Here is a 24,040-nt window from a genome sequence, read left to right as displayed (position 1 = left end):
CAAAGTAAACCAAAGAAAACACCTGAAAAAGTAAAATCTAGACAAATATCTCACAAAAGTAGTAAAATATATTAGTAGTGTTAATTCCAATGGCTATGTTTTTAATAAACTTGTTTAATGACCAGGAAAAATATTTTAAAAATAAAAAAATATAAAAGCATAAGGGATTCGGCGCCTTTTAAAGTGACTGGGCGCCAGCCCAACTAACATATAAATGGTAAAAAAAGACTAGAAAAAGGTGGACTAAGGTAAGGAAATAGAATTAAAAAAATACTTTGGAAATAAAGGAGTAAAAGTATAATGGAAAACATTGATGAGAATTTGTATATTTCAGACGAAGATGAAGAGATTAACCGCGTTGGAAATGTACCATTACATTGGTATGACGAATTTGATCACCAAGGATACACAGTTGACGGAGAGAGACTGAAAAAGTTACTCAATAAGTCAGGTAAGTTAAGTCAGTAATGTATGTTTAGGGCTTATTGAAATGAATCTGACTTATTTTTTTTATAGATTCTGAGTTACAAGCTCTACTTAATTCAACAGATCCAGATGCATGGAGAACAATATACGATCAAAAAAATCAAACTTCAGTAAGACTTACTGATGAGGATTTGGATATAATTCGAAGAATTTCATCTCAAACCTATGCGAATCCAGACTTTGATGCTGAAAGTTACCATTATGAAAATGATAGTTTAGAAGATAGAATATTCCCAGTATCAAATAGACCAGTTCCTAAACGTGGATTTATACCATCTAAATGGGAGGCAAAGAAAATCACTAATCTAGTTAAGCTAATAAGGCTTAAGATTTTACACCCTATTAAGAAGAAAGAGCCAGAAGTATATGATATTTGGGAAGATGCCATTTTAGACCCTGTTGTAGATGAAACTACTTCCAAAGGACCTCCTCATATCCCAGCACCAAGAATGGAGCTCCCAGTTCATGAGCATAGCTACAATCCTCCAGAAGAGTACCTATTAGATGATGATGAGATTTCTAAGCTTGAGAAAGAGGGAGAACTTGAGAGTACATTTATACCATCTAAATTTGATTGCCTAAGAAGGGTACCAGCTTATGACAAGCTCATTACTGAAAGGTTCGAACGCTGCTTGGATCTTTATTTGTGCCCTAGAGCAATGAAGATGAGAATGAATGTTGACCCTGAAAGTATCTTGCCTCCCCCAATTGATACGAGCGATTTGAAACCTTATCCAACTTCAATCAGAATCAGATACGACTTTGATCAATTAATTGACAGTAAAAATATACAAATGTCTGCATCACCTGATGGATTATGGCTGGTTGTAGGAGTAGGCACTTTATTGTCAGTATTTGAGACCTCTACTTCACGATTAGCCTTTAAATTGGATATCTCGAAAATTACTCAAAAACTAAATATCTTAAACGAAACATCTTTTAATGATGAAACCCAACAGGAATCTAATGCAAGCTCCATAACATCTTTGGCATTTCATCCTAATATGCCCATTTTAGCTTGTGGAGTTGAGGAATACCTCTTTATTTTAACATTGAAACTACCCAATATTTGTTTTGCGGAAGACTCTGAAGCTTCCACCGATATTGAACAGGAAGAAGCTTCCGATTCAGAGGTAACAATTAATAATCTTAAAAGCAAAGAAAAGGATCCAAAAGAAGATCACCAGCGCTCTTTGGAATTATTTGAAAATCTCAAGACTTATAACAAAGAATCCAGTAAATTGGAGCTACTTTCATGGATTAACATGAGCTTTGATTCAAACTCTGAATTAATTAAAGAATTAAGCTCTATTGTTGTAATTAAACACCAATCTGCTATCAGACATTTAGCCTGGCATAATAAAGGAGGATATTTAGCTGTAGTATCCCCAAGAGCCATTTCACCTTCCCAAAGAGTTGTTATTCACTCTATCAATAGGTGCTCCTCAATCACTGCATTTAAAAAACTTAGTGGGTTGGTTAAGTCAGTTCAGTTCCATTCATCTAACCCTTGGCTCATTGTTGCTACCCAGACATGTATTAGGATTGTTGACTTAACATCTAGTAAAACAGGTAATAAGAAACTTGGTAACCAAAATACTAATAAAGCCCTTGTCAAAAAACTTATTGGTATTGAAGATCCTACGACAATTTCCCTAGATTCGACAGGAAAACATATTTTTGTTGGACAATCGAATGGAAGAATTGCTTGGTTTGACCTGGATCTTGGAAATACTCCTTATAAACTTTTAAGATATAGTGAATCAGTTATTAAGAAGGTGCAATTCCACCAAGGAAAATCTATGGTCTTCACCGCTAGTAAAAATGGCACCATTAATGTTTTCCATTGCAGAATGCCTTCAGATCTAATGAGCGACCCCGTCTTCGTTCCTCTAAAGGTAATTAAAGGGGAGCTTTCTTTCATTAGCTCAGCTATTTGGCATCCAAAACAACCTTGGATCTTCACAGCTGGCATTAATAACAGTGGAAAACCGTCTCTAATTCTCTGGGGATAATATTATCCCCTACAATTATTATCATTCTATTAAGTCACTTCTAATTTTGCATCTCTCTAATTTCCCATTTTAGATACCCTTTTTTCTTTTCTATAGCTCGCATGCAAAAATTGCATGCAATTTGAATAATTTCCGGAATTTCTATTGCTAATTATTTCGGCGCCAAATCTATGTAGTTAAAGTACAAGCACCACACAAGAAAAAATAGTGGATTAAATTAAGAAATAAATAATACTTTAAAAATTCTAAATTATTTGGTTAGATTATGAATAATAATGAAATAGCGATGTATATCGGGATTAATATATTAATTAATTAATTCAAGTTGAAGCGATGAATTCTGAGGAATACGTTGATTGGTATTCTTTAGAGAATTTGGATAGTGCAAGGTTAAACTTTGATGAACTTAAAGAAGAGTCCGGGTGGTTTAATGTCGAGATAGACAAACATGATGATTCAGATATTGTAGATTTTGGAGTATCAGAATTTTTGACCTGGAGCCTCTCTATCCACTTTAGATCAATTACTTTGCAGGACCCTGCTACTGTGATTTTCAAAGCTCCAAATTGGTATAAAATAATTAAAGGCACAAATGAGATATCTCCTGCAAAATGCCCAAAAACAAACCCACCATACCCATGCAGAAGATCTACGACCATTTTTTCTGATCATGAAATCGAAATTTCTTCCAGAATAGTGTGCTCCTGGAAGGAAATATTTGACAGATTGAACTGTGAGCCTTTACAAATTGAGGCCTATAAAGTTAGTACCTTTGGGGACCAAGAGCTCCATTCAATGGGTTATGTTAATCTGAAGCATATCATAATTCAGGCTGAAAAAACCAATCCTACGATTTCAGGTCATTATATTTTTGGTTCAGATACTTATAGAATTTGGCCAACACGTATATTACTATATCCAGTTTCAAAATCTCGAGTACATAATTGCCACAAAAACACTTCAGACAAGTTGGATTCGCTTTCTGACTCCGAATTAGGGCCGGATTCAGGCAAGTTGAAAGATAGTGATAATAATAGAAAGAATTCAGTAACAGATGAAGAAAAGAACGTGCCTATAGGGCTGGTTGAGGTTGACATAGTATTGCAGGATTGTAAGAAGCAACCAATTTTGGACGGATCATCACCTGGGGTTAGAAAGAAATTATTAAATGTTAAAACTGATCAAAATTCGTTTTCATGCTCCAGGCCTAGACCTGGAAGTGCCAGCAGCGACTCTCCAATAAATGGGAAGGTCAACAACAATTTGAAAAGTAGGTCCAAAACCCCTCCTTCTGACAAAAGAGTGAGTTTTTCCCCACAAAGGTCCGTGAGAAATGTAAAAAAGTACGAACCAGGTATTAATGACGAATTTATTTCATCTGAAGACTTGGAGTTTCTGAAGATTGGGAATATTTATGATGGATACGACCCTAATATTAGGAGTCAAGGTGTAATTTCTGACTTTAACTCGAAAATCGGATATTTCACCGTTGGGGACGTTGACTTTTCAAATAAATTAATAGAAACCATCATTAAGGAAATTGATAACAATGAATTGTGTGAACCAGGAATTGAAAAAGAGGATGATTACATCTCGAGGGTGAACTTCGAGATTTGGAAGAAGTCAGAAAAGGAGAGATTTGTGCAACATCTTCATAATTTGGAAGAAGAATTTAGAAAGTTGACTTTAATTAGACAAGAAACAATCATGAAAGCGTTTATTGGAGACATTAATAGAAAGAGTAATAAGCTTGGAAGGCTTGAGAATCTAGTTAGCAATAAAATAATTAAGTTGAAGAATAAAGAAAACTCAATAGATAATGTTAATGATGAAAACAATAGGAAAATGAGGCTATTTCAGTTTGAGCAAAAAAAACTTTTTGAATCCCAAAAAAATGAGTTTAAGATGAAACTTGAGCTTGAAAAGAAAAAAACTCAGATTGCAGAATTTGAGAAAAATAAATGGTTCAGGAAATACAGCGAGGAGGAAGAGAATAACGAAAAGCTTCAGAAAAAGATTCAAACTCTAAAAACTGGTAGGAAATCTGACTTGTACTTTAAAAACGAACTTCTTAGAAAAGATGAGTTAATTCAATCATTTGAAGATCAAATCTCACAGCTAAAGGAGAGTGTTCAAATATTGAAGGCTTCTAGAGATCATTATAAGACTCAGTTTGAGCACTTAGCTGCTGCAGTACACTTATTCCCTGACAAAGAAATAAACCCTACTTCCAACAAAATTAATAATATTTATAGTCACAATGTCGAGTCTCTAGTACAGTCAGGACTCTATACTGAAGACGATCAGTTTATTCAACTTCTGAAGTCGAACAATAACAATAATAGTAGTTTTAGCAGCGAAAATGCAAACAATACTAGTATTCCTAAATAAGCAAATGGTTCAGTTGATCCTTTCAAATTCACAACTTTTGGAGGGGAAAAACTCAACATTCGAATAATTAGCACTTCTTACTCTTTCCAATAACTATTTTTCGCGTTGATTATTTTCTTCCCTCAACCCCGCAAACTTTCACCCATGCATGCATTTCTTTTTGCATGCAGTACATGCAAAATCATTTTTACGTAATAGGAGCACCGGTATAGAATTAACTGTCCATATTAAAATTATTACAAAAAAAATATTAAAAACAAATAAAATCGATTGGTTATTTAGGTAGGAGAAACTAGGGCTATCTATAAAGAAAATGCAAGAATTTTGAATAGGTATAATGAAATAATAGGTAACAAGATAAAAGCAATAATAGAAAAGAATTTGACTAAGGAAAAGGGTTTGATTTTTTTTCTCAATAATAGGTGATAGGGAAAGAAGAGGAAATATTTCTTTTTGTAATTCAAATTATTGAATATAAAATAAAATATATATAAATATTTTTTTTTAAACCATATATAAAAAAAAAATAGCTCCGAATGAGGACAAAGCTACTAATCATTCAAGTTCTGGTAACTTTTATAATAACAGTTAGGTCTCAGAACTTGATCAGAATAGAAAATGGGATTGAATTAGTTTCTAAAAAACAGGATTCTAATCTTGGAACTAGGTTAACTGATTTGATAAAAAAGGTAAGTAAATACTAGAAAGATTCTGTATTGAAATATCCTCAAAACGTTCAATAAAATATTGTTATAAATCATTTGGATTTAGATAAAAGAAGTTAATGAACCACAATATCAAGACTCAAACAGAATAATATTTGTATATAAAGATAGCAATAATGGCTCAAATGAGTTATTTTTAAGATTAAGATTGAGGTTTAAGAACATAGTTGAAAGAGCTTTTAATATACTCAAGGTAAGTTAAGCTTTACTGATTCCCGTGCATTTGCTCAAATTTAATTTGTATGGGAGAAGCATGGCGAGTCATTTGATGAGATTAATTCTTCATTTTTAATAGTTTAATAACACAAAAACAAGATACTTAAAGAAGTTGAACATGGAGATTATACAAACTAAAGATAACGATCAAATGACCAAGTTCTTGAGTTTTATCAAGGATCAGGTTAACTTGTTTCAGGATTTGATTCAGGTAGGTTGTTTCAATAATAGGCATAGGTTTAATAACTTTGACTAGGGAGTATATTTGGACGAATTTATTGGATTCGAAGAAAATAACTACAGAAGTACATTTGAGATACCAAAAATAAATAACTCCATCAGGCCCACAATAACTAGTGATAGTTATTCAGCTATTTATGAAAGACAGTGGTTCCATAGTGATTCAAGATTTGGAATAAAGTCAGCAAAAATGTGGAAAAGGGTTTCAGAACTTAAGGACCAGGGAATGGGAAATGTTGTGATTGCAGTTATAGACTCTGGGATCGATTTTGAACATCCTGATTTAAGAGGAAAAATATGGAGGAATTTTGGAGAGTTTGACTGCAATGATGGGATTGATGATGACATGAATGGATATGTAGATGATTGCTATGGATGGGTAAGTTGGGTCTTGATCACTAAAAAGCTTTCTTTAATTCAAACAAATACTTTTAGAATTTCGTTGATAATAATAAAATACCATTAGACAATAATGGACATGGAACACATATTTCTGGCATAATCTCTGCAATTCCAAATAGAGAAGTTGGTATTTCTGGGATTTGTTGGTTTTGCCAAATCATGGTATTAAAGGTTTTGGATTCAAAAATTAGAGGATTCTTGTCAGGATTTGTCGAAGCCATTGACTATGCGTTAGAGAAGGGGGTGAAAATTTCGAATCATAGCTATGGAAGTAGGAGGTAGGTGCCTTTAATATAAATATTGAACGCCAACGATCAAACAATACTCTCTTTAGTAAAAGCATTGAATTGTTGAGACTTGCAATTAAAAAAAGCGAAGACCAGGGAATGCTAGTAATTGTAGCTTCTGGCAATTATGAAAGTGATAGAAACAATGACATCGTTCCAACTTTCCCTTCCTCTTTCAAGTAAGTTAAAAAAATCATACAAAAAAAGAACTCCAAAGTTTGATGTGTATCGTAATAACTACTTTATTAGGTCTGAAAACATCATTTCTGTAACTTCTATTACAAGGTAAGTAATTAATATTAATTTTTTATTCTATTCAAAAACCTCATCTATTCATTTCCTTTTTAATCACCTACAGCAATGGAGAGCTAATGGAAAGAGCAACTTATGGAAGAAAAACTGTTCATATTGGGGCTCCTGGAGTTAATATTTGCTCTACATACCTACAAGGAGGTAAGGTGCATGCAAATCTAAAAATGCAAAACTGACCCAAATTCTAACTAAAATACGTTAAATACAGAGTATAGATGTATGGATGGGAGCTCTTTCTCCGCCCCAATTATAACTGGGATAGCTGGAGTCCTACTTTCAGTATTCCCAAATATCTCAATCTATTCTATAAAAGATTGTATTTTGAAGGGAGCTACACGAATTAGAGGCTTTCCTGGTAAGTTTTGTGACATTGCTAAAAGTATAAGACAAAGGACTTATTTCCAACACTCCAGTTATGACGGAAGGAACCGTTAATGCAAATAATTCTCTTGAAATTTGTGAATACCTTTTTGGTAGTAAATATTTAAAACGATTACCGATAAAGTAATTTCCCGCCTAATCTCAAGAGAAAAAAGTAATTAGGAAATGAAATAAAGTAAGGAAAGATATTGAAGAAAAGTAAAGGAGAATTTTTATACGGAATTGATAGGAAGTAGAGAGATTGATGACCTAAGAGAGCACTGCTAATTGAAGCCGGTAGTGGGAATACTCATCTTTTGATATTATGAAAGATAATGTAAGAGAAAGGCTAATTTTAAGATTGGGGATAACCAAGAATGATGGGGAGAGGAGAATACACGTTTCGAGACATAACCATTCAATGATTCACAGCTCCCCAAAGGTTTCTGGTGAATCTGCAGACGAGGTACACGAGCATGATGATTTTTTATTCCGACTATTGGATTTGTCTCAAAATGACTCTTCGAGGCTCAAGTATTTGGGAAAATTGAGTTATTTGAAGATTTGGGTTCCCTCAACTCATAGGCCACCAAAACATCAGACCGCAATAATTTTTGATTGGGACGATACCCTACTTTGTACTACGTTCTTAAATTATCAGGTAAATAAAAGGAACAAAATGAGTGTGAGTTCGAATTCACAGCAAGGAGATGTGAATGCTTCAGCCCAGGGCATACTAGAAAAAGGGATTATTGCAGGACAAGAGAAGTCATCTGATAACTCTCGGTTTCCTTTACTTCCTGAGGATGTACAAACAATCATGAATCAAATTCAAAAGTGCGTAGTAGAGTTATTAGTCAAAGCTATGGACATGGGCAATGTGTTTTTAATAACTAATGCTTCGGAAGGATGGGTTGATTATTCTGCTAAGATGTATATGCCAGAAGTAGTTGAGGTTTTGTCAAGATTAACAATTATCTCGGCAAGATCGAAGTACGAGCATAAATATCCAGGGGCATATCACAAGTGGAAGTTTAATGCATTTTTGGAGATTCAAAAGAAGCTAGATTCAGAGACTATTACCAATCTTATTTCAATAGGTGATTCTATTATTGAAATGGAGGCTGTTCATATACTTGGAAGAGAGTTTTCTGAGTCTTTGGTAAAAACCATTAAGATGAAGGAGTCTCCAACACCTGATGAGTTATATAAACAGCTTTCTTTAATTAACGCAAAATTTGAGAATATTTGTCTAAATGCACGAAATCTAAAGATTGTTCTGGAGAAGAGATCATTATAGATTTCATGAACAACTAATAGTCTAAATGGAAACGGACTTTAATAATTGTCACTTTTGTGAAGAGATGTTTCAAGTCAATTGTATTAATCACTTGTTTATTCCAAGAGACTTAGATGACTAAATGGATGTTAAATTACACAATTATTATATTAATAGCTATGAGTGCACTACTTAGTTACTTTGACTATTGCTACACTACCAATTTTAACATTTATCATTACATGCTACGATCAGGTAATGATTATTGTTATTATGCACCTTTTATCTGGTTAGAATTAAGTAGGGAAATAATCATATTAGCAAGTCTTTATGCTTTTAGTGGCTAAAGTAGCACTCGTGTTAACAATGCGAGGAGTTACGCAATAGTGTAATTTAAACTAAATTTCTAAGTGGCGTTATATCGAGTATAGAGGATGTTATTGATATATATATATATATATATACTTATGTATAATTTACTTACAATAAGGATGTAAGTTGAGCTGCTATTTTCTAAACTAATTCTATGATGTACACTTTTATGTATAAAATATGCTCCGTTTTCTTAGCTATGAAAATTTTGGCGGGAAATCTCAACTAGTTTGCTTTCGACCTTTATTTGGAATTAAAATGTGGATAAAAACTAGTCAGCTCCGGTTCGTTATCTGATTCACCGGATGAAGAAGTGGACGCCCATTGTTGGGAAATTTGCAAATTCCCAGATAAAGAAATATCATCCTCATCCTCGCTGGCTGATGATGATGACGGAGAACTAAATGCTCTTCCAGAAGAAAAGAATTGCTTAGCTGATAAATGAGATTTCTTCTTTTGTGAGGAATGTATTCCGGATGGCGCCTTTTGTTGGCGGGTTTTTTTGCATGCATTTTTACTAGAGGACGATGAGTCTTTTCTGGAGGATGTGTCTTCTAATACAGGAATGTTGAGTTTGACTTTGCACCATTTAATCATTTCACGAAAGACGTTAGGGGGGGTTTGCTGGTCGTCAAGTTCCACTTCTCCAGAATTGACTTCTTTCCAATGAGCAGTAGAAAAGAAAGAGTTGAATAATTCAACATGGTCATTTTGAGAAAGTTGACTAAGAAGTGACTGGAATTCGTGTCTTTCAGGCTCAGTAATTCCTTTTGCGCTATAGGAGGAAGGGGCTTGGAAATGTTTCTTTGAAGCTTTATTGGATTTAGACCCGGAGGAGTTTTGAGACGACTGATTGTTAGAGGTTGATTTTTTACTTCTACTAAAAGTTTGATAACTGGAGTCTTTTCCGGAGCCATCAAATAGTAAGGAGTTAGAATTTTTCCCAGTATTTTGGATCTTCTTCGGAGGCTCCAAGCCTAATGACCCATCGATAGTTGACTTTACATTCTTAGTGGACCCTTTGGGAGTGCCCCCCGGATATGTGAGTAGGAAATCATCTTGCAGCGGTTCATTTAAAAGCTTTAAATTAAAATTAAGTGAAGCATCTACTGCTTTGGTCCATAATGTTTTTCCAGGCTCTACTGAACGAAAGCCGCAAATCCAGACAGAATATACATCGGAAAATACATGAGCAGCTGATGAATATTCGTTGTTTTCAAGCTTGCTGATAATGCAGTTCAGAGAGATTGGCTTGATTGGACTGCATCTTTCTATATATTTGAAAAATTGTTTAGCATTTAAAAAAAGTCGGTCAATTTCTTTATTCTTATTTTCATCTGAAGGCCTGCCATCACAAATCCCCTCTTCATCATCCACTCTAGAAAAAAAAACATCCCCTTTTATATATGAATCAAAGTTCTTAATATTAACTGTTGAAACAAAAGGAGAAAAAGCCTCTTGTTGAGAGATAACTTTAAGAATTCTATGAAATCTTTTAGCCCAATCCGGAAGCTTTCTTTGGGAGTCATCAACACTGCCTCTTTGTCCTACTGAGCTTTGAGAGCTTCCACCCTTGCTTTCATGTTTTGATTCTAAAATACTCATTCCATCCTCTAAAAGCGCCTTTAGCTCTCTTGAATAAGATGGACGCGAACTTCGGGACTTCTTTTTTTCTCCTGTCACAAAACCGGCAGGATTCACCTTAGCTCCTCCAGATACTGACTTCTTCTTTGAGTTTTTCTTGTTAGCATCAACTACTGGTTCAGGTGACAACTCAAATCCAAAGCTCCCCGAATTCTCCATCAAGTATTTTTGAATCCTTCCAGCCTCCTCGAAGTTTAAGAATAGCTCTCCTCTTACTCCTGTTCTCCCATTTTCCTCTTTTGATAGTCCGAGCTCAGTTTCCATAGGCCCGACTATTTTTTCCCTAAATTAATATAATTTATCTCTTAAATCCTTCTCGATACTTGGTAAATTAATTATTATTGGGCGTGGCGCTGGCGGGAATTTCTTGCTTATCTTTATTAATGCTTTGTAAAAAATATTTCTCCTATACACGAGGATAAGAGATATGTGAGCCAACAATATCTTAAAGGATACTTTTGTATAAAGCCTAAAGATGCCGATAAAGTATGCGATAAATCAGAAAGCATAGTGCGTGAATAAGTTTGCATTCAGAGTCCTGGCAAATGGTTAGTGGTAAGCATGAGTTGGGGGTATAGCACTATGAAAGTTAAACTTCAAACAAGCAAACTAGCTATATATGCAATTATTTACGGCAAATTATCTAAGCAAGATTTCTCTTGAAATATTCTCCATAGGAAATCAGAAAACGGTAACTCTTCACACGTAGAGAAAGCAAAATGCATGTAAACACGTCAGCGACGGTAAATAACGTAACAAAAATTTAAAGAAAATTAAGACAACTCTATTCAAGCATTAGAGTTTAAGAATTACTCACAATAATAAATATAAGAAATGAGGATGAGGATAAATATATACATATTTCGACTTAGGTTCAAAAGTTTCTTGTAATAATAGCATTACAATTCTTTTTTAACAGATTGTTTTCTGTAATAATGATTTCTATACTTGGTAAGAGTATTAAAGCTGCCAATTCTGCTACTGCTCCTCTCTCCCCCTTTTGAATCATTTCTTGTTTCAGTAGAGATATATGACTCACCTTCCTTGGTTCTGTTTTGGAAATGGAAATGACCACCTTTTTCTCTATTGAATCTTCGATTATACTCAAATCTCTGTTTTGAACGAGAGTCTGGCCTTTGACCCAGATTTTTGCTTGGAACATTGACGTCAGAAAGTTCGCTACTTTTTTGATGTGCCAATTCTAAATTTTCTGAAGCTGAATAGTCACCCTTATCTTGGCTTGCTGGATTAACTGAAGTGCTAGAAGAATAGAGAGAGGAGGGATTGTCTTTATTCTGGCCCTTGTATTTTGCTAAGAAACTCCGATTTTTTTCTCTGGTATGTTGCTCACCCCCGTTCCAAGCTTGCCTTTTTTCCTTAAGTCCTCCACCTTGGTGAAATTTCTGTGGCTTCCTACTTGAGTTATGAGCATCATCTTCTTGTGGATACTTGCCATTATCTTTGAGCCACTGTATTGCCTCCCTTTGGCGTTCCATCATCCAGTTAATTACATCCCCGATTATTCGAGAATTGGATTTGTTTGAAGCTTGCTCATCAGTACAGTTGGAATTTTTATCTTCGTCCTGATCCTCAATTGAAGGCTCTGCAGATTTTAAGTCCTCATCAAGAATTTTACTTGGACTTCCTTGAATTTCTTCTTCCTGATAAGGGACCTTTTCATCATAAGTTGGCAGTTCAGAGTCAATTTTTTTAGTAATCGAGCTTTCAGCCTCTTTTATTTGAGTTGGTTCCTCAGAAGTATGATTGGCTGAATCTTGTTTTTCAGGGTCTTTTCTTTTCACTCCAAAAGTTTTTTCGTTTTGCGTCCTATCAAAGATTTTCCTGCCCTTATAGGCACTTTGAAAGTCTCTTCTCTTGTAATGTTTGTAATTGGAAAAATTTGTTGAATCACCGTAAAAGTTTGAGTTAGTATTGAACTTTTCTTGGCAGCCTCCTACGGGACTTGGATTCTGACTTGATCCGTGGCTTTTACAATACTCACTGGCTTCAGTACTTGAAACCCTACTAGATATTAGCCCAATCTTTTCATCATACTTTTCTTCCGGTGAAATGTGGAGATCACTAGCTGACAGGCAATTGGTGTCTGAAAGAGCCTTGCTGCTGCAATCAGCCGATACCTTGCCCTTCCCCAGCTCAACAAGCCCTTTATTCGTCTCCACAGAGCTCTGTAATTTTCTTGTGAAGTCCAGTTCATCGGTATGGCCTCCATACATTGACCCTGATCTTGTTTTGCTCCCCCTACCGAATTTACTTCCTCTGTAAGCGCCACCTCTAGTTCCTCTTCCCCTTCCCCTTCCTTCTCTTAAGAACTCCCCCATATAGTCTCCTCCTCTGAGACCATGAGATCCTCCCTCTCGTCTGTGTGCTCCCCCTCCGTTAATCTTTCCTCCTCTTCCTCCCCTCAAATATTTAACTCTTTCCATTACTTAGTTTTAAGTTATATTAGCTTAATTTATTAAGTTTATTTATACATATATTCGTATACTTGCGACATACATATGTATCAAATAAAAATTAAATCTCAAATAAGCAACTTATAGATTATTGTAATTTGGCTTTTATTCAAATTTGCTAAATGAAGTTTTTTCTGAAGTTTTATTTTCTCTCTTGTTGAAAAAGTAAAGTTCTCGTTTAATAGTTGAACATCCAAATAAAAAAATCACTCTGAGCTATGCAGTTTATCCTAATAGTGTCAAAAGCGTAAACCCAAAAACTGACTTTTAGCTGGCCCTCTTTTATAATGCTATAAAACTCAATTAAGCAAACTTAACAACGAGTTCAGAGGAATGAGAAAGAAAAATTTCACTAAATTATTACCTTTGATTTACCTCCAACTCTCCCCTCAACCCCATCTTTTACTTTTTTTTTCTCTTCTTCTTCTGCCCCCATACTGTTTCTGCAGTTATGCTTATTATTAATACTATCTATTACTATTAGTAATACAATTATTTTATGTGGCGCCTAATTTTGCCGAGTTTGCGCGCTCATTTTTTTGTGAATTATTTTAGGCAAAAATATATTGAAAGAGTTTGGTTTTTTAAATAAAATTTTAGTCTAATTTTATTGAATAATGTATTTTTAGGAAGTGTTTTATGCTGATTAGTTTTATATTTAGTTACATATTTTATTATTCTTTTCACGAAAATAACTGCCAATTGATTATAAGTGCAGCAAATTATAGATGCATGAAATACATGTATTGCATGCATGCATCCTTATTTTAGCTCGGAATTGATTTAATGGATGATAAAATTCATGCAAAATAGTTACATTTGTCACCTTAATAAGTTTCTGCAAATATGTACTAGTCTTCTTTGCAAAAAGGAGCGGAAAGTTTTAATAAGTTTTGGACATAATAGCAACATATTAAACCATTTGTTCATCTTGACCTACACCTCTCTTCTACCCTTGAGAATTCAAATAAAGATACCACTAATTTATATTTATTTCGTTCAGGAACAGCTGGATTCAAGGTTATATATTTTTTAAAAAAGTAGGATTATTTTAGATAAACTGGAAACAATATTCTTACATTAAACCAAATATCATATATAAAAGGTTTATAAGAATCTCAAGCAAAGTATGTGCAGTACCTAAAAATTTGAAACAAGATGAAATAAAGTGAGAAAAAGAAATTAAAGAAACTGAGAAAAAATAAATACAAAATAAAAATGACTTTTACAAGAACACCAGTGCTTCTGGAAATGCCTAAAGAGATAATTCTGGGAGTATGTTATTTTTTAGAACCAAAGGATACAATTAATCTAAGTTTAACATGCAACTCTGCATATTTAACAATTCACAATAACCCAATAATATGGAGATTTTACTGTCATAAATTTGGTTTTGTACAAAACAAAAAGGGGAAGAAATGGTGTTTGGAAAAAGTTCACCAAATTCCAGGTAACAAGAGGGATGATATGAATGAATATTGTTCTGAAAGGAAGAGGGTTATCAGGATGAGCAAACTGAACAGTAAGAGAAATACACATATGCCTAAAGAGGAGGTTCAGGCTTACTCGATAGAATTTGGGGATGATGATGATTTTCTAAAGATCTTGGAATACAATTGGTGGAATGAAAATCATTCTAAAATAGTAATAAATCAAGGTAAAAAGCCAATACTAGAGTTGGATAATAGTGAATTGGAGAATATAAGATTGGATATTTCACTTGCAACAGAATTAGTGAATTGGAGATTGGTATTTTATATGAACATACTAAATGAAGATCCAAATAATATTTTCTGGTTAAGGATTGGAACTGATATAGATATAATGACTCCAATAACTTCAGTTAAGATTGATCCAAAGATATATCAAGATATGGAGGATACCGTAATTAACCGGATTTTTGATTTTGCCAAGAAGATCAAGTATTTGTCAACTTTACATACATGTAGACATTTTATACGGCTTCCATGCCCAATTAGGATTAGAGAAATTTTGATAGGAGGAAGGATTGGGAACATTATTAGCTCAGAGCCAAGTTCACATGGTAGATATCTTCTTGAGCTGCCGAAAGAACTTGTACATATGGTCAACTTAAATGATATATCTAATCCTAAATGTGATGATGACAATTTTCTGGGAAACAAAAAGCTACAACTTCCAATAAACATTCACAGGAAGTTGTTTCTAGACAATTCTACAAAAGGTAGAGCTCGGACAATAATGGAAGGAAAGGATGTAAGAATACTGGAGGAGGAAGAGAAAGGGGACAAAGAATATAGAGAGGGTAGTGGGATCATGTACAAAATAGCTTCGAGTTCCATCGAATTTGTTACAATAGCTAGTGCATTTATTTCTTATGCAAACAGCCCAAACTGGACGACATCCTTGACTCCAAAATCTATTTCAGCATTTAAACAAATGGGAATTCCAACCAATGAAGGCTTTCAGCTTTTTTCTGAGTTATTGAATCAGATGCATAAAGGCCAAAAAGGTGTAAAGGGTGAAATACGATTTGGAGCTGTTAATGACTACTACTCAAATATGAATTTAACTCACAGTCCAGTAAACTGTACAACCCCATGCTCAGTAATTAATAGGACGTGTAATTTGGAGTTTCAGAATATAAGGCAATACTTCAAAATGCTATGCTCAAATTCGATAATATTTAATATGTTTGCAACCAGCATTAACTTGCAGGATTCGGCATTTGAGAATGATCAATGTTACTCATGTTGGTGTGAATATCCAAAGAGTCTTTTGGGATGCACTTGGTGTTACAATCCCAATAGGTCAAATTTACAAGATATTAAGAATTTTAATTCGGGTTTATTCTCCTCTTTACACAATTCTTCACTTGAAAACACTAATTCGTTACGTGGCATTGGCTCCAAGGCCAATTTGGAGTTAACTTTAGATATAATTCAGAATCATCAAGGCCTAGAGAGACACTTTAATAGAAGATATATATCATTAAATAGAGAGGAAATGTGTTTGGCGGATTTGATTTATTCTATAAAAGCAAGTTTGGATGGGGTTATTAATGACAGTGTTAAAGATGATCGTAGTTATAATATTTTCATATTAAGAGGTATAGGGTGGAGAAAGCTGAATGACCACGAAAATGAGGAGAATGAAGACGTTACAGAGACATTATTATTGGAGAAAGAGATGGAGAAAAGAGTTTATGGAGAGAATTTGACAAGAAATGAAAAGATTTTGAGTAAATTAAAGGATTATTCGGGAGATCTACTCAGCAGTTTAATGAAGAATTTCTTTTTTGTAAACGGAGAGAAGATTAAAGTGGAAATAAAACAAATTGGGGCGGAGGAGATTTTCGAGGATCTTAAAGAGCAGTATAAGATACATAAAGAATTTGTAATGCCAATTAGCTGGTCTTCAGACGGTTTAACATTGTCAAAAATCAGCTTTTTGCCGATAAGAATTGAAGAAAAACATGATTTTGGATTGAAAAGTAATATTGATGGCTCTAGTGGTTCGGAAGAGTATCAATTCGGGGTTCAGAGGTCCTTTTCAGGAATTTCAAATATGTCAACAATGCCTTCATTTTCATCATTTTCATCATTGGAAAGCCATATGTTAAATTCTGCAGCAAGGTTTTCAAAATGCAAGATAATCACTTTATATAGAGAGCCTAATAGATTTAAGGACCATAAAGACTACTCTGGTGATATTTTAGTACGAAATCCAGAATCAAAACATGATTTCTGTTTGAAAAGCCTAATAAAAAATACAAACGAGATTTACAAGGACTTAATAGCCGGGAAATTTTATGGTGACAATAATTCAAGATTTTCAAGCTTTAATTCGCATACAATCCATAATACTTTATATTTTGGCTGTAATTCAAATTCAGAAAATGTTAGAGTTGATCAAAATTTTAAAGAAGATTTTTTAATTAAAAATCAATATAAATTCACATTATTGCAGAGCTCGCAGGACACTAGACAGTTTGAATTCCATTCTGATAGGTCAGATTTGATCTTAATTGGCACTTCTCTAGGGAAAGTTAAATTGATTGATAGATATAATGATGTTGTTTTGGCTGAACAAGGTAAGTTTATTTAAATGTTAAGAATAAAACTGAAAGAAGTTAATTACGGTTGATATTGTGAATTCGCACCAATATATATAAATATGTTGATATAATATATTTTTGAATACTTTCTTGATTTTGATGGAAAATGCGATATTTAGTTGTTTTGGTATTTTCTTCATTTTCCAAGCATTAATTACCTTTATTATACACGTGGCAATAATATAACTGCATTCACAGGAAAAGCAGTGTGGCAAAAATATATCCATTTCAGTATTTGAAAGTCGCATGCGGACAATTCTAATGTAATGCAGTTACTAAATTGCAAAATATATGTAATTTGTTGCATGCAAGCAAAGTGGACCTGAGTTTGCCACTCTAAAAGAATGTCTGTATGCATATAATGTAATAAGAACTAAGTATTGCAACTACATCAAGAGTTAAGGTGGTAATAAAATATCTATTATATAATGTATTTATTTAAATTATGTTCCGTAATTAAGATTCTCTAAAACTAAAAATCCCAAAATTGACTGGAACTTTTTTCTTTTTTGCAAACTTTTTTAGGAATTTCTCTGAGCCCTATTATTGGATTATCTTGGTTTAATAATCACCCACAAACATTTGTGGCAGGAAGCTGTTTATTGGGGACAATTTCAATCTTAAGTTATAAAGAAAATCCATTTTATCAGCCTACAGATTACTTTCAAGATCAGGATAACAGTTATCAAAGTCATAGAAAAGTTGATCAAGACAAACAAGATGACAAATTTCCATATTTATTTAATACCGAAAGCAAAAGTAAATCATTTCCTCAATTAAGCTCACTTTCTGTGAATGCTACAGATGATTATTACTTAGCAAGCGGATTTGGAAAATCTGTTGGTTTGTATAATACACATACTGGATCTCAAGTAAAGATTCTACCAAGTATGCACATGTCACATATTAATATTGTAAGATTTGCTAATTATCATCCTCACATATTTTCTACAGCGTCTTTTGATTCAAGCTGTAAGTTGTGGGACTTAAGGCAGAAGATTAATGGAAATGACCCCATTATCAAATTTGAGTTACCATGTATGGCAATTATGTCATGCTTCTCTCCAAAAGATGACTTCAAAATGGTCGTGAGTGGGGTGGATGATTATCTTAAGCAGTTGGATTTAAGGTCAAAAGAAACTAATTATGGTAATGAAGGCAGAAACTTTGCTATTCCTCCTTTGAGAGATTCCCAAAGCTATAGAAGGTCGGTTTACAACTCTAATGGGGATTTTGTTTTATCAATCAACACCAAGGACAAATACGTTAGAATTTTTGACTCTGAAAGTCTTTCTCCAGAATTCAAGTTTGGGTATTTTCAAATTTTAAATGCTCATTATGAAGAAGTACCCCAAAAAAAATTCTCTGATTGCTCTTTTTCGGTGGTTCACACATTTACTGAAAGTGCTGTAAATAGAAATGAAGTTATTCACTCGAATCTACATACAGAGAGAGAGATCTTAGAGGCAATAGATTCGAGAAGTTCAGCACAAATGGCCGAGATGGAAGGAGCAAGGGTAACAGAAGTAGAAGATGACATAAGGATTCATCAGTATATAAACAATGAAGAAAATGAGTCAGGTAGTGAAAAAAAGGATTATAGTTTGCTTTCAGTAAGAGGGCATCCAATATATGCGGATATTGGAGGCTTTTTAATTTCAGAATCAACAGGAAACTCAAAGCTTGCGTTACTTAAGTTCGGAAAGGTTTTTAAAGGATAAGTTGAAATATAAAAGTATTAGAAGGTTGATTGTTGATTGCTAGAGGAAGGTTGGCTTGATGAACGTGCTAAAGTTTATATACGGGTTTTGTTCATTTTGAGAAGAGATATGGCTAAGCTTCTGGAGGACATTCCCAATTAAAGCACTAAATATAGAAGTTTGGGAAGAATAGGCTATTTCCATAATATGCTCTTGAAGGAAAGTCTTGCATATAAGGATTATATCTTGCTGAGAAAAGATTCTTTCTGTTCCAGAAGGTAAATATTCATAGCACTTTGATAATAGAAATTCCAAGCAGTTATAAGACTTTTCCAAGATTTCATCTGGGATTGATATCTGTTGATCATAAAAAAAGTTATTACTGTAATGCATGGAATTAGAGGAAGATAAATTTTTGTTTGTTACATTATTGCTCAAGTCTTTACTAAGCTCATTTTTGGTGTTATTTATGAAGTCTAGGCAGTCCTGGTCTGATCTAATAATGCTTTGAATGCAATCAATTATGGAGTTTTTAAGTAAATTTGGATGATTTAACTTAATATAGGAATTTAAAGGAGTTATAATCTTTATATGATCGTTTTTGCTTGGAGAGAGGTTAAGTGGATCAAATGGTAAAGCTCTAGGACCTACTTTCAGAAGCTGGATTAGAAGATTTTTAATTAAAAAAACATGGATATGGGAGTATTTTAAGTGGTTTCCTTGATTCGTAAAATTAATATATTGTTGAAGGTACCTTTGAATTATATGTAACGAATTCTCTAATATATTTGGATCTGGAAAGCTTAAAAACTCGGTCAATAATTCCAAGCAAGAACTCATCAGATTTTGATTTAAAAGAAAGACTTGAGACAATACAGCATGCTTTGGTTGTATTTTATTTTTTTTTGAAAAGTGATTTTCTGCATCTTCATAATCCATTATTACCGAGTCTTGAAATTCATGGTCTTCATAATATTCATTTTGATTATATTGGTACCCATTAAAGTTATCCATTTGAAAATCTTCAGTATTATTAGATCCTAGTTTAATTTTATGTGGATAATTACTTATCTTAGGCCCAGTTTTTAATTTAAAGCTTGATTGGCATTGACGGTTTGTGCCTAAAATGAATCTATTTATAATTTTTAAAATGGTTAAACAAATCTCTGATAAGTCATTATAGTGAGAATTGTATACAAAATTATAAAGAGAGTTGTCCTGTATTAGGTTAACTGAAAATTCTTTAAAATCAATGTTTAAATTTAATAGTACATTAAATGGATCTCGAAAAGGTACAGATGAAGTTAAATTTTCCAAGCTTAAATTTCTTAATTCTAAAATTGATGAAGATAATATGAATGCTTGTGATATCATTAAATTTTGCCATTCAGATTTAAGTCTGTTAAGTACCATAGGGACAAATCTATTGGAAAATACCTCTTCTAGGAATATATTTGTGGGATGCCCATCTTGGAATCTTGGGAGTGATTGAGGAGAGAAAATGATAGCTAGGCCATTCTTAATAATGAAATTTAGAATGTGAATTGGTAAATATCTTATCGGATCTATCAATGTTCTTGAAAGCAAGTTAACATTTACTTCATCAAAGTAAAGCCCTGGATTTGAAATCAACTTATTACTTTGATCATTAAAGATATCTTTATAAGTACCAAGTGTGAATGTGTATACTAGCAATTTTATTAAAAGATTTCTTATAGAAAAAGTGATTCTTCTTATGTGAAGAAAGCTATTATAGAAAATCATCCTATAGCTAGTAATCTGAGACAATTTAATGATCTTGCTGTCAGATTGGTTCTTGATACCGCTCCTAGACATCCATTCTTGGTCTGAAATGGAATTAAAAAGAGAAATTATATTCAATTCTTCCAATTGGAATTTATTATTGACATCATTTGTATGGAAATCACAAATTTTTAAAAAGATTAGTGTAATTAAACAAATTGTTTCAAAGATTTGTCTTGATACATTCTCTAAAGGATGTTTTAGAATCAAATGAGATCTTTCCTCTTTAAAAAATCCTCCATTTTTCAGAGTCGAAAAATCTTCTGGTAATTTGACATTTCCAAAAATGGAGAATAATAGCGTTAAGGAATTCTTTAAAAGCATTAAATTCTTCCAATTTAATTCAGTTGGTTCCTTAGACATCTTCACAGATTCAATAAGATCTCTGAATGAGAATTCCAAGACTTCCTCCTGATTAGAAAAATGAAATGAATTTTTTGAAAGCATGCTAAAAGCTGCTTTGGAGGTCATTTCACAGCTTTCTGAAATCTTATTAAAATCTCCTAGTGCATTTGTGGCAGCAATCAAGACAGAGTTCAATACAGTTTTTTCCTCAAAACAAGTACCAGAATTATTCAAGTTTTGACTAACTACTTGAATAACCATTGAGAGATTTTGCTCAAATAATTTTGGATAGCTTAAAAAAATTCTTGACAAGCAATTAGACGCCGTCTTTCTTAATTCAGGAGCTCTTTTTCCTCCAGAATTTAATAAGTAGAAGAGATAAATCTCCAAAATCCCATCTTTTGTAATTATGGAATAACTTGCGTTCTTGTATAATTCCTGATACCACTCTATACACATTACTGTTTGAGAAATAAAAATAAGTCTTCTTGATTCTAAGGAGTTCTCACACAAATCAAGTAAAGAAAGCTGTAAAATTCCGCTCATCAATTTGAACAATGATAAAATCCACGTTTTCTGCTCTTTATATTCTATATTTTGGCTTAAAAGATCAAAAAATGAGGGCATGGCGCCAGGTTCACACGTGGTACCGGGATCTAAAAATGTATCATTTTCAAGCAAGTTAGAGATTTTAGAGTTGATCCTAATAAGAATTGTCTCAAGTATAATGAACACTCCATCTATAAAGACCCACTTTTGACATAGTGTTTGAGGAGAGTTATTGTTATAAGAATTTTGTAAAGGCGAATGTTTTTTGCATTTTGTATTAAAAGGATGTGAACTGAAGATGAACGTTGCAATATTAAGACAGGTTTCCAAGATTTGATCCAGAAGTATCCCCTGCCCAAAATCAACAAGGGAATTTACCAGCTGAATTATTCTATTTTTTAAAGAGCTATATGAATTATTGAAAGACCCCATTATATTGCTATTATTTTTGAAGATTTGAATATTATCTGACGCTTCAAACTCACCAAAAACTTTAATATGCGAGGAATCAACAATGTTGTATTGGTCTAAAAGTTTAAAATACTTTGAAGCTAATAAAGAAAAGTTATATGGTTGATTTGGAAAATGAAAAAAAATATGAAGGGATTCAGAGTTGAGCTTTTCTAAAGAATTGAAGATCATATTTGAAATTAAAGAATTCCATGGGTTCCATTCATCTGTTAAGTAGTTGATTTTTGGGTCTCCAATACGAAGTGACCTGACAAATATAAATACTAGCAAAATATCAATTTGAAAGTCTTTGACTAATTGAAAGTACTTGGAACTATCTTTGGACAAGTTTGGAAGTTCTTTAACAAGAATCTTTAAAATCTGGCAGAGAGTAGAAACTGCAAGGTCACAAACTGAAGTGTATGGATGCATGCAAAGTGTTAAAACAATCTTCCAAACCAAAGTAATAGTATTCTTTTTATTGTTTGAGTTTTCTAAAATAATATTATCAGGAATTCTCAATACTGCTGGCATACAACCATCAATGAGATCTTTAAGCAACTTCATCCAGTTTAAATGTGTCAGGCTCGTATCATAGTCTGGGTCTTCTAAGAATAATTTTGGCGTTAAAACAGTTTGTTTGACCAAATTTGCAACTCCAAGTACAAATCTATTTAGGTCCTGGTAATCTAAGATGAAGACTAGCCCTTTTTTCTGTTTTGTCAAATTTTGTACAAGAGAATCCAAAAGATCTAAGATATCTTCATCGTTTTCCAATATCCCAGTATTGTGTAGCATTATTAAAAGATCATCCAATCTCAAATTCAGCAACTTCCCAGAATCTATAATGTTCGTTAAGTTCTTCAAGCAATCCAAGCTTTGTTTTGTTAGGGAGATATCAAAGTCCTTAATTTCCCTATTTACTTTAAAGTTACATGCATTATGAAGTTCATTGCTAATTATACGTAATACTGGCTCAATTTCATTGCATAATCCATTTGTACAAGAAGCTCTCATTTTTGAGTTTAATTCATGTGTATTTGAGTTGGTAATTAATAAAGTCTCTGAAATCTCTTTTGTAATACCCAAAACCAGTTTAGTTAGATTTGAAATATTCCTATTTCTTAAAAAGATCCCATTCTCTAAAACTATTCCAGCATTATCAAGGCTAGCCATTCTGTTTCTATAGTCTAAAATAGACTCCATAAATATCTTCCAGGATGCAAAGTAATCCTGAATTATCACTCTGCTGAAGGTGCAACAAAGCTTTCTTAAGGCAAAGGAAGAACTCACCAGAATTATATCATCATTTATATTATTTATTCCACACACAGAAATATCCAAAAGCTTATTTCTTACTCGAGTTCTATCTTCATCCTTCAGATATATCCATTTTCTCATAACAAACTTATCCAGAATCGACAAACTAATGAATTCAACTCCATGATGCAAATCATCCCCAATAAGCCCGCTTTTCCTTTTCAATCTTGCCGACTTTAGTACCTCAAATACCAGCTCATCTATTCTTAGACCGTCTTGATCGCATATTCTATCTAAGAAATACTCTGCCTGAGATCTCTCGCTGACCCCACAAATACTATCTCCGCCATTTACAGACTCACCCACTGTAATTTTATTCGGGTCTAAAGTTATTATTATACTTGAGATAATCTAAAGAAAGTTAATTATTCCATATCTTAGTCCAATTATTGCCTAAGATTTGGTGCTTTTACTCACCTTTCCTATCAGATCTTCCATTAGAAATTATTACCGATTAATAATAATTATATTAATAATAATAATAATAATAATAGTAATAATAGCCTAGTTGTTCATCAAATTATGCTCTTGAATACCTAATTTAGAATTACCTCCTTTCTTTCCTTTAATTCAT

At 33.2% G+C, this 24,040-nt stretch overlaps 8 protein-coding genes across 8 annotated transcripts; 5 read left to right on the top strand and 3 right to left on the bottom strand.

Annotated features, from left to right (window-relative positions):
* Positions 1 to 300: 300 nt before the first annotated feature.
* Positions 301 to 2,501, top strand: ELE39_001873 (eukaryotic ribosome biogenesis Erb1p; the record flags this gene model as incomplete). Its single annotated transcript, XM_067345596.1, has 2 exons — positions 301 to 451; positions 517 to 2,501. The coding sequence occupies 2 exons, from the start codon at positions 301 to 303 to the stop codon at positions 2,499 to 2,501; spliced, it is 2,136 nt and encodes a 711-aa protein (XP_067199484.1).
* A 333-nt stretch (positions 2,502 to 2,834) lies between these two features.
* ELE39_001872 (uncharacterized protein) lies at positions 2,835 to 4,892 on the top strand (the record flags this gene model as incomplete). Its single annotated transcript, XM_067345595.1, has 1 exon — positions 2,835 to 4,892. The coding sequence occupies one exon, from the start codon at positions 2,835 to 2,837 to the stop codon at positions 4,890 to 4,892; it is 2,058 nt and encodes a 685-aa protein (XP_067199483.1).
* Positions 4,893 to 5,428: 536 nt separating this feature from the next.
* Positions 5,429 to 7,582, top strand: ELE39_001871 (subtilase family; the record flags this gene model as incomplete). Its single annotated transcript, XM_067345594.1, has 10 exons — positions 5,429 to 5,581; positions 5,664 to 5,810; positions 5,913 to 6,044; positions 6,090 to 6,452; positions 6,509 to 6,753; positions 6,810 to 6,941; positions 7,012 to 7,047; positions 7,121 to 7,215; positions 7,283 to 7,429; positions 7,488 to 7,582. The coding sequence occupies 10 exons, from the start codon at positions 5,429 to 5,431 to the stop codon at positions 7,580 to 7,582; spliced, it is 1,545 nt and encodes a 514-aa protein (XP_067199482.1).
* A 177-nt stretch (positions 7,583 to 7,759) lies between these two features.
* On the top strand, positions 7,760 to 8,734 carry ELE39_001870 (uncharacterized protein; the record flags this gene model as incomplete). The annotated part of the gene is made up of 1 exon (XM_067345593.1): positions 7,760 to 8,734. The coding sequence occupies one exon, from the start codon at positions 7,760 to 7,762 to the stop codon at positions 8,732 to 8,734; it is 975 nt and encodes a 324-aa protein (XP_067199481.1).
* Positions 8,735 to 9,328: 594 nt separating this feature from the next.
* ELE39_001868 (ABC transporter) lies at positions 9,329 to 10,993 on the bottom strand (the record flags this gene model as incomplete). Its single annotated transcript, XM_067345591.1, has 1 exon — positions 9,329 to 10,993. One exon carries the CDS (start codon positions 10,991 to 10,993, stop codon positions 9,329 to 9,331), a length of 1,665 nt encoding a protein of 554 aa, XP_067199479.1.
* A 635-nt stretch (positions 10,994 to 11,628) lies between these two features.
* ELE39_001867 (uncharacterized protein) lies at positions 11,629 to 13,173 on the bottom strand (the record flags this gene model as incomplete). The annotated part of the gene is made up of 1 exon (XM_067345590.1): positions 11,629 to 13,173. One exon carries the CDS (start codon positions 13,171 to 13,173, stop codon positions 11,629 to 11,631), a length of 1,545 nt encoding a protein of 514 aa, XP_067199478.1.
* Positions 13,174 to 14,421: 1,248 nt separating this feature from the next.
* ELE39_001866 (2x WD domain containing) lies at positions 14,422 to 19,020 on the top strand (the record flags this gene model as incomplete). Its single annotated transcript, XM_067345589.1, has 2 exons — positions 14,422 to 17,275; positions 17,825 to 19,020. 2 exons carry the CDS (start codon positions 14,422 to 14,424, stop codon positions 19,018 to 19,020), a joined length of 4,050 nt encoding a protein of 1,349 aa, XP_067199477.1.
* A 39-nt stretch (positions 19,021 to 19,059) lies between these two features.
* Positions 19,060 to 23,904, bottom strand: ELE39_001865 (uncharacterized protein; the record flags this gene model as incomplete). The annotated part of the gene is made up of 2 exons (XM_067345588.1): positions 19,060 to 23,817; positions 23,884 to 23,904. 2 exons carry the CDS (start codon positions 23,902 to 23,904, stop codon positions 19,060 to 19,062), a joined length of 4,779 nt encoding a protein of 1,592 aa, XP_067199476.1.
* Between the last annotated feature and the right edge of the window lie 136 nt (positions 23,905 to 24,040).

Source organism: Cryptosporidium sp. chipmunk genotype I (genome assembly GCF_004936735.1).
Source record: "Cryptosporidium sp. chipmunk genotype I strain 37763 chromosome Unknown contig_2, whole genome shotgun sequence".
In the NCBI taxonomy this organism is placed as follows: Eukaryota; Apicomplexa; class Conoidasida; order Eucoccidiorida; family Cryptosporidiidae; genus Cryptosporidium; species Cryptosporidium sp. chipmunk genotype I.
The sequence above is the reverse complement of the archived record's forward strand: the minus strand, read 5'-3'. Positions and strand labels throughout refer to the sequence as shown.